The 10,903-nt window shown below is 33.6% G+C and overlaps 1 protein-coding gene across 1 annotated transcript; it reads right to left on the minus strand.

Annotated features, from left to right (window-relative positions):
• Window positions 1–4,866: 4,866 nt before the first annotated feature.
• Window positions 4,867–7,184, minus strand: LOC133315905 (transcriptional corepressor LEUNIG_HOMOLOG-like). Its single transcript, XM_061517587.1, has 6 exons — window positions 7,052–7,184; window positions 6,748–6,866; window positions 6,501–6,656; window positions 6,247–6,408; window positions 5,120–5,320; window positions 4,867–5,016 (listed from the first exon to the last, which is right to left on the minus strand). Exons 1-6 carry the CDS (start codon window positions 7,182–7,184, stop codon window positions 4,867–4,869), a joined length of 921 nt encoding a protein of 306 aa, XP_061373571.1.
• Between the last annotated feature and the right edge of the window lie 3,719 nt (window positions 7,185–10,903).

A 10,903-nucleotide genomic window follows, 5' to 3' on the forward strand; every position in this document is an offset into this window, starting at 1 on the left:
AAAATATAGTAGCTCCATGTAACTCATCCATCAATTCGTCAATTGTGGGAATTGGGAATTTGTCACACACAGTGACTGCATTTAAAGCACGATAATCCACGCAGAAACGCCAGGTGCCATCTTTCTTCTTCACCAATAAGACAGGGGAGCTAAAACCTGATTGACTAGGACGGATAACTCCACTTTGTAACATCTCAAAAACCAATTTTTCAATTTCATTTTTTTGAAAATGAGGATAGCGGTATGTTCGGACTTGGACTGGTTTGGCATCTGGAAATAAAGGAATTTTGTGGTTTGTGGGGCGATCAGGAGGTAAGGATGTTGGAGTGGTAAAGACATCAGCAAATTGGTCCAATAAGGATTGCACAGCTGAGTTATGGGCCACTGATGTTATCAACGATGAGGGGTATGATGGTAGTGTGGGATCAGCCGATAGACACATAAGGCAGGAGTCTAGGGAATTGTGGGCTAGCATTTTGTGGTGTTGTGAGGATGTAATTAAACCTGGGGCAATGCGTTGTTCCCCCTGAAGAGTGACAGATGCTCCTTGGTGTGTGAAGCTCATGGTCATGTGATGGTAATCGGTTAAAACAGGACCTAGAGTAGCCAACCATTGAACACCCAAAACGAGATCAGCCCCTTGTAATTCCAAAACAAACAAGTCCAAAGGAAATTTGTGACATTGAATGTCCAAGGGAACTGCTTGGCACATGGCTGAGCAAGTTAGTGAATCCCCATTCCCTACTTGCACCTTAAATTGTGAAACAGCTAACATAGTTAAATGCAAATGAGTAGCAACTCTTTGAGTAATGAAATTATGGGTGCTTCCCCCATCAATAAGGATTTGGACAGATTGTCCTAGTATTGTACCCGTTAATCGAAATGATTTTGAAGAATAAGTACCAAATAAAGCATTGAAACTTATTTCTGGGGCGTTATCGTGTTCCTCTAACTGTGGTTCTGATGCAGTAGGGGAATCAACAGGGTCAGGGGGTTCATCTTCCTCCATCCCTTCCAAAAATAATAAGGAAGCACGACCTTTGCATTTATGACCATAAACAAATTTTTCATCACAATTGAAACAGAGATTTTTTTCTCTGCGCACTAGCATCTCAGCTGGGGATAAGCGGCGAATGGGAATTGCGGAGGTAGGTTTAGGGAAGGTATTGGGAGGGTGGGCTAAGGGGGTAGTCGGTTTGGGTTGTATAGGGGAATGTGTTTGGGAAAAAGGGTTTGAGGTAGTAGGTTGTCGAGAGATCCAGGGTCTGGACGGTTTGTCATCCGCATACTGGTCTTCGAAGACTTTGGCTAAAGCCAATGCTTCATGCCAATCAGCTGGGCGTTGAGTGAGGACAGCACGCCTGATGCGCGACTTTAGACCATAAATGAAAAGACCACGTTTCATAGTGGCGGATAAGCCAGGAACCTTGCTTGCAGAAGCTTCAAACGCAGCTTGAAATTCAATGACTGAACCCAGCTGGTGTAATTTAGCCAAGGTACCAATTGGCTCCTCAAACTCAGAGGGGCCAAACCTTCTGTGCAGTGCTGTGAGAAAGGAAGCCCAAGTTGGGAGTAAACCCTCCTCACTTAGACCCCTAAACCAACAAGCGGCGGGGTCGTCCAAGTGAAAGGAAACAATAAGTAAGCGTTCCTCATCACCGATTTGGTAATATTGGCAATACTTTTCCACAGCAAAAATCCAGGAAGTTGGATCACCAGTAGAAAATCGGGGAAAAAGGAGTTTAAATGGACGAAGTTTAACCAGATCTGACGTGGTGGTACTGGATTTGGACCCCGGACCTGAACCAAGGATGCCGGAGTTAGAGTAGCCACCGTTGAATTGTCCGTCCAAGATCCGTTGCAAGGCTTGTTGGATGTGATTTTGAGACTCCTGGAGGCTGGCGTTGGATTCTCGCAGATCCAAGTGTTGTTGCTCACGAACCAATTCAGCAGCACGTAGCTGCTGCTCCAAGGCGTCCAAGCGGTGGGACTGTAGTTCCAACGTGTCCAAACGTTGAGTGATATCCTTCATGCGAGTGTTATCAGCCATGGGAAGGAAGGAGGAGTAAGCAACGAGAGCACAAAAAATGTAAGGTTAATTTCAGATCTAAGAAGGAAGAAGAGCAAATTAGGGAGAGAAAGAGCTCAGGGACGAAGAGAGAGAGAATAGAGAGAGATGAATTAATTCTTCTTCTCCCCAACTAACTTCCATGTTACCCTATAAGGCCAATTCTCATTGGGCCACCTATTACAGAATCAAATACATGAATTAAAAGAGTCTTTCAATTACAGAACAATTATAGAACAGTACTGAAGTTATTTCTAAAAACCCAATAGCACTTTAATTTGTTTCATAGTCCTTGAGATAGCTGGGCTGTCGACCAAGCCTTTTGGGTTTCTCTTCAAGGCTTTGAGGTGGGCCTAATACTACACCTGAGCCCGTTACAACTAGTGCTATAAATGTGATTGGAAGCGGAGCTTATGTCACTTTTTTTGTCATTTTTTTAGCTTTAGAGTCACTTTTGGGCCGGGATAACTGTATGAGAGTGAAAACACTATTACATTTCTTTTTCGCAAGTAGCTATGAAAAACGAACATTTTCTCTGTAAACTGTCTATGCATTTTCATTTTGTTTAACTCATCTACTTCAGAATTGAAGCTTTCTTGAATCGGACTTCAGAGTTGTGAAGAATACACTTCAGATTTAGAATTTTTCCTTCTTCTACTCTTCTTTTAATTTTGGATCTCAGATCTCTGTTTGTTCTTAATTAGTGTTCTAAATTTAGTTTCAAAGTGTTGTGAACATTTGGTAAGATCTATATGGATAACATGAATGTATATATGAATTTTAAGCTCAAATGCATGGATAGCTAAATTACCTTTCCAGATCTGGAATCTTTGAAAATTACCTTGACAATTGATTAAAATTTGCTGCAGAATCGGAGGCTGATTTGTCTAAGATGAAATAAAATAAACCTATGAACTTTCACTGATTTATTCTCTATTTTTCCATCATGATGTCCAAGTGACCTATCAGCTAATCGAGGAGTTATTGTGGTAGGAGAGACTTCCACTCCAAGTTGCTTAATAATAGAAGTAGGCATCAAATTGACGTGAGAAAATTTAATATAATTTTCTCAATCAATAATAATTTGATGTAACTTGATGTCCTACTAAGTAGCAACTTTTCACATATCTACACTAGTCTCGTTCCTGCTCTTTGGTTTGACCAATGGATTGAAAATTATTTTCTTCATTTGTTATACATACATATATGATTATAAGACCCACAAATGTTTTATTTATTAAAATAATCCAAAATTTTCTCATAGAACCTAAAGTTCATAATAAAATTTCGTTTTGCAATTGATTTTGTAAACCTTAGGGGTTTTGTTCTATGCTATGAGAGTATTCTAAGCGTATATCATATGCATATTTTCATTGACTATTCTAAGAAAATTTGTAATATGAATTTATGGATTTTATTACATGAATATTATGAAAAATTCTCGAATTATTTTCAATTGATTTTGAAAAATAAGTTTTTAGCGATCCATTGACACAAAAATTGTTTGAAATCATTTCATATAGCGAAAGAATTTCGTTCATGAATGTATTGTTACGAAACAGAGTTCATATTTTGAAAGTTTCAATCTTTCTTTAAATCGATCTTGTTTCATTGATGTAAGACGAAATTGGTTTGAGGGGTTTTTTGTTTCCATGTTGTTTTCCTACTGTTTTTTGTTGTTTTTAATACAAAAATTATATTTTTTTGTGCCAAGAAAAAATAGTGACCCATAGTTTGAAAAATCGTTTTTAAACTTCCAAAAGATCTAAAAAATTCTGCTATTTTTGAGATGATTAGATTAGAATCTTGTTGGGTTATTATTTTTGTGATGAAAGTCGCTAAAAAATCTGTTATTTTTTAGTTTTGACGAAGCTCCCATGGCAGAACTCGATTTCAAGCAGTCTACCCTTCAAAGGAAGAAGAAAACACTGCAATAAAGAAATCTCAATAAATCTTAAAGGTTAGGGTGAGATTATGAGAGTGACATTTTATTTATACTTCTCACTAAAAAGTCTCACAAAATTCACACTAACAGAAAATCCACTAAAATCATCAAATTTTTTAATACCACAAGATTTTTTTTCCTTGTTTAAAATCCTGATAGAATACTACTGGATTTGACAGACTCTAAAATAATCTTTTAAAATCTTAATTGAATACCACGTTACTTTTTTCAATATTTTAAAATCTTAATTGAATATTAATATATTTTTTATTCAAAAATAATCTATTAAAATCTCAATCCAATACACCCCACCCCAAATCATTTTCCGTCCCAAGACTTTTTTTTCTTTATTCCCTCACTAAATCCGTTAGTATCTTTAACAGATTTTATTCGGTCAACAAATTTCATTGAAAAACGTGACTTTTCTAATAATAGAGTTTTATAAAAAAATTAGGGTCTCATGCAAACATTCAAGGATTTTTTTTCAGTTAGAGTGATGAATAAAACACGTCAGATACCATGTTATGTAGGTCCACAATTATGTGACCTTGAACATTGAGGTACACCAAAACTCAAAGCTAATTTTTCTTAATCGATGCCTCACAATGTTATTTGGAAGCTTCGGTACATTGGAATCTTGTATTTGATAAGTAACTGCGCATGAGGTACCAAAAAAATCTCAAGTATTGAATATAAGAACATAAATGTGTCTAGCAAGTAAAGGTTGGCCTTAGTCTGCGGCACAACATTATAATTTTTGTTTTTTTCTCTCCTAAGACTGCAAGTAAACTCGTACCCAAAAAATGTAGCAGGGAAGGAAATTCAATCATACAAAAGTCACGAAAATTTACACCTAAGAACATGTTTTCCAAAGTTTCACACAATCACGGCTAACTGAGGCAACCATTTGAGTTTGGGGTGAAGTTGCTACTCCAGTAAATATCCCACCATCATCAAGAAAGTCCAATGAATACCCTCTCTGGGGAATCCAAAAGTCCAGGCACTGCAATGAATTCTAGAAAAAATTATCTTATCAGTTTCTATGTATTAGTTATTCAGACCGTTTATGCTCAAATACATACGTAGTGGATGCATGAAGAGTTTACCTTATGGCCAGAAATAATTAAGAGGTTAGGATATCTAGGATGAAATATGCACGACTCAAATTTTCCGTGTTTGCAAGCCAAAACATATGGTAAACCTCCTTCAGGGGCAGCAGACCAGAAGCATGCCTCATCTTCACTAACTGAGGCAATGTAGTTTCCAGATTGATCCCAGCAAATCGAAATAACTTCTTTGCTATGTCCCTATTAGTAAATGAAAATCCAGTCATGTTATATATTAATTATTTATGTTGCAAAATCTACATTTCAATCAAGTGAAACTAGGAAAGATGATAAATTAACCTCGAGTTTGTTCCGGATTGTGTACTTCTCTGTTTCAAATATATTGATAAACTTTCCTGAAGCTGCGGCCAAAAGTTTCCCTAATTGAGGCTGGAATCTAACTTGTCTTGTACCTCCCTTTAATATATATTATTATTATTATATAAGTCGATTGCTGCTGTTGTAGTGTGACATAAGGTTTTAATTTGACAAAAAATAATTTCTTTAACTATGGGACTCAAAAACTTAACACGTAATAATCATATAGTGACGACATGTGTCATGTTCGAGAGGTCCACTAGATCAAAAATGATAAAAAGGTCAAATTTATATTACTTAAAAAAATAGTTTCCAAACTATAATATTTTAGTAAAATATATATTTTAAACAAAACTATATTGGTCATTCTCCTTATGTTGAGATATATAGTCCCACATTGGTTGTATGTGCAACTAATGTGGAGTTTATAAGGCCTTGGGCACTCCCACCCTTTGAGCTAGCTTTTGGGGTGGTGTATCCCAAAGTTCTTCACATGGTATCAGAGCCTCACCGTCTCCCGCTTTAAAGTGGAATTAAAAAAAAAAAGCACAAAAGGTAAACCAAAAATGGGCCTGTGCAATTTCCACCCTTCTAGCCTAAAAGGCTCTTGTGTGAGGGGGCGTGTTGAGATATATAGTCTCACTTTGATTGGATGGGCAACTAATATAGCCTTTATAAGGCCTTGGACACTCCACCCTTTGAGCTAGCTTTTAGGGAGGTGTATCCCAAGGTTCTTTACATGATGATCATTAATTTTGAAATTATTCATTAAGCAGTTTGGCAACGCTGGTGAAAAGTGTAAAACTCACCTTAAAATAGCACAACCTGTAAGCATAGAGAGATATATTCCACAGTTGAATAAAATCATTGGCATCGCAGCAGCAAAGAAGGTCACGATCTCTCGGGTGGAAGTCCAATGACAATATTGGAGAGCCAAGATTCACATTAACAGTGGCATATACCATGTGCGGCTATATATATCAAACAAGAGTTATTGGTCCAGCATGCCTACTTACGAAATACAGATACAGAAAGATAATAAGATGAAAAAGTAACAGCTTACATAGGCTGCATCCCATATTTTTACAGTTCGATCATAGGAAGATGTAGCACACGTAGTTAAACGGTGACTTGAACGAAATCGAACTTCTGTGATCACATCTGAATGTGATTCTTGTGAAGTAGTAAAATTAGAATCTTCCTTGTTCCAAATTGTAACCTGTCATTATAAAAAAAAAAACAATAAGCTCTAAATAATGGGTTACCAAAAAAAAAAAAAACTTTGTCACATTGAATTGAACTAGTACTACCTTCCTCCCATGTCCAGCACATGCCAAAAATCTTCCGTCCTCTGAAAAATGGCAGGACAAAAAATTCTCCCTTATGCTTGATTGATGATGGCAAGTAACTTCTTCGAACAGAAAATCACCTACAAAATTGAATAAAAATTTAATATCTTAATTTAGGTTTTAAACAAAAAATCAGTGTAGAAATTGTATGTGAACCCCAAGATATAATATATTGCTTGCATGAGTCCTATGTGATTACATTTCTGTCTAAAATAATCACTTTTTAAATCTTTTGAAAGGCTTTGGAGCCAACATAGAAATTTACCTGCATCTAATTCAACAAGGAATTTTTGCTCAATTTGTGTTATCCACGACTGTGACGGTTGCAGAAAATTGGTTGACATTAATTCTTCAAGCATACGGATATCTAATTCAGTGGCCTGCGGAGCAGGGGACATATTGGTCAATTTCTAGCTAATAAATGAAAAAATAGCTGGACTATTTACATTTATAGTATGCACTCTTTATTGGATTGAAGTTTATAAAATACAGAATTGTGACTTCTAAGATTCCAAAATCATATCCATCACTTACACTCAAAGGGCGCCATCTATCTATCCGCACCAGATTGAGACCTTTTTTGTCGTCTGCAAAGATAAACTAACCATCAATATCTTGAAAACATGCACTGATCACCCTTAAAAATCAAAATATTTTCAAAAGTTGAATATTCATGTTATTGTTTTGATCCATATGAGGAGCATAATACTAAATGCACCTTTTTATCCAGCATCCTAGAATTGTCAGAGATTAGCGACAATGTAAGACAGTATGTGTAACAGAAAAACCATATGATACGTATCTTATTCACCGGTATATTATTTATTAAGAAAGAAACAGATATAAGAAAAAAAACTCCAAATCCGCTTTATAGAATCAACTTAATAGTGGAGGTATATGAGGTTTGGGCAGATGCAATTTAAAAATAATTTATAGAATCAACTCCCATAATGCCACATGCAATTTAAAAATAATTTATCTCCTTTGGGCAGATAAATACTTTTAAATTACGTAATCTTTTTAATAATTTCTTCATGGAATTGTCCAAATTATTATATGTAACAACCCCCTTTTGGCAGACAATTAACATATAATAATTCGAAACAATATATCAATAATAATGCCCAACAACATGAAACACTTCACAATATGTGTTTCTAACAACATGAAACACTTCACAACATGTGTTTCCAAAAATTAAATTGCATTTGTCAATCCAACAAATTTTTCCACAACAAATCGTACAAGAATTTTTATTATATTTGTATGATGATTTACATCTAATGTCACACAATTCCTGTGATCCAAAGACTCTCAATATATAATTGACATAATTAAGGGTGTTGAGGCTAATCCCTAATTAAATGAAATTGTATGGATCACTTGACATTAATTTTCAAACCCAAATTATTGCCTCAAATCATAGGCAAAAATACCAAATTATTCATCTCAATATTGTATGTATAAGGAAACTTTAATTAATACATACAATCGAATCATTATAATACATGACATAAAAACTTGTCTAATTTAATTCACTCGATGTATAAATATTAACCTTCAGTCATGGGTTCAGAATCCGTTATACCCATTTACTTCCTTTTGCCACATGCAATTAATGCCAATTTTTATAGTAGTTTTACTCCCTTTTATTCAATAAAATAATTCAATGACACCACCAAATGGAGTAAATATTAATTTTTATATATTAAGCTACAATCAAAAATCTCTATGCAAAATATGATCAATTGCATTTATTCTATTGTCAATCACAAGTCACAATGCAATACACTGCAATTAATGAGACTAAAAACATGGCAACAACATTTTTGCACTGCCAAAAACCATTGACGGTGAATAAGTCATAAATGCGCCAATTAAATAAAATATTGAAGAACCATATAGCAAATAAAGTATGAAACCAATTTCACTAAATCCAAAATGTGAAATGTGAAAATTCACTAATCAAAGGTTGCATAGTTCCCAGAAAAAAAAAAAACCAAAATGATCAATTCATGTTTATTAATTAAATATTGGAACAACAATAATTCATTGATTTCACAACACCAAGTGTTTCACTAAAATTCAAATGTGAAACTGTAATTAAAAGTCTTAATTAATTTCAAGAATCTCTAAATAGTAATATGCAAATCGGAATACCATAATTCATGCTAACAATCCAAAATATTTCAGAAATGGAAATCAGTCAAAACAAACTCATAAATCCTGCCAATAACGCCATTGATTTTTCGAAAACAATAACAACTAACTTCGTGCTAGTTGAAACAGTAAACATAGACGAAATAACCAAGAAAATAATTCACGTTAGCATTGAATAAAATAATTCACCAGAATTCTAAAAACACACCATTCTGAAAGTGTATTCCACAAAATATGCGCAGTCGAATTTATAAATCCTGGGACCTACCCACATACTAATAAGTAATAAATGTTAATACTAACTCATCCGTGGGGTTCAAAAAAATATAAGTATTCATACTAAGGTGAATAAAGCCATGAAATATTGTTATTCACAATATCAAAAAAAATTTAAAATTATAAGTGAAACCAAAAGTGGAACCAATTCACACTAAAAATTGCTAATATCCCAAAATGAAGTCCAAAATATCGGAACACTAAGTCCATGCTCAGTTGCCGACACAACAGTAGTAAGTGTGTAAACAATGAAACCAACTCATAATTGTACAATGACAATAATAATATAACAGTAATGCACTCAATAAAGTGAAATCAGAAATTAATTCTCTAATAAAGCCATCCAAATTCGTGCAACAGTAAATAAATGCACAAAACTTTAATAATTGTTTCTCAAAAATTAAAACTTTCAAAAAATGAGAATTTCCACAAAAAAGAAAAGCAACACACGCCATGGTGTCAGCAAGAATTGTGAATCTAAATTCAAACCATGAATGGTGTTATGACACCAAATAAAATTGAAATAATTTTTTCAGTAATTTAGATTCTCAATATTCGCACACACATATATATATATATATGTTTTTTTATAATTTTTTCGGCTCAATATATAGTAATTTTTTTATAATTACTATGTTTTATTCTATATTTAATTATATATATATATATATATATATATATATATATATATATATATATAGCTGATAAACCAAGCATATCCAAACAATATGAAACACTTCTTCAACATGTGTTTATAAGAATTTCACTCATTGTGAACTACAATTATTAAAATTGTGCAATATGAAATACAAATTTTTTCTAATCATATATGAATATTCCATTTTCTAATATGAAGTTTGTTGTTTTGTAGAAACAAATCAAATAATAAAACAAATCAAGTAACGCAAAATCTGATTGGCATATTTCACGAGATCACCAAAAAATAACAAGACAAAATTATTGGCACAGTAATTATTTGTTTTATGAAATTAACACACCTTTTTAAAGATCTTTTAAAAGTGACGAAAAAGTAATATTCCTTTTAAACATGGGATTTTTTATTTTATTTTGGTAACAACAATCTTAACTGTGAAATCGAAAAGGAAAAAACCGAAAATAAAAATTTCACCCAATAGTGATTCTAATCGTACTCATCCCAAAAAAGACGGACGCGAGGCAATTTATTGTGAAACAAAGAACAAAATTGTAAAAATTCAGTCACGAAAATCAAGAAAAGATTAGAATGTGTAACAAGGCATACATATAACAAAATTTGTTCAAAGCAGTTCACGACAATCCAGGAGGCATATATTAACCGTGCAACAAGAACGCTTTGGTAATTCAAATATGTATATAACCAATCGCTAAAATCGAGACAACATGTGATTAAATTGATATCAAAATATGTATATAACCAATCGGAAATTGATATCAAAATATGTATATAACCAATTCACGTTAATCAAGATGACATATTTGGCAATTCAAAGAGATACGCACTGCACAACGCCAATCGCTAAAAAAATAAATAAATATAAATCACGATAAATTGTGGGCTTATAATCATACATGCCTTGCTCTGATATCAAATCTAAGAATTTTTCACATAATAATAAATACGAAGATCGATACATGTATGATACATAAAATACCACATATCAATTTTTATTCAGAGAGGAAT

The sequence above is a fragment of the Gastrolobium bilobum genome, unplaced genomic scaffold, assembly GCF_033153095.1.
Source record: "Gastrolobium bilobum isolate Gb01-03AN ecotype WA unplaced genomic scaffold, APGP_CSIRO_Gbil_v1 utg17648, whole genome shotgun sequence".
NCBI classification, from domain to species: Eukaryota; Viridiplantae; Streptophyta; class Magnoliopsida; order Fabales; family Fabaceae; genus Gastrolobium; species Gastrolobium bilobum.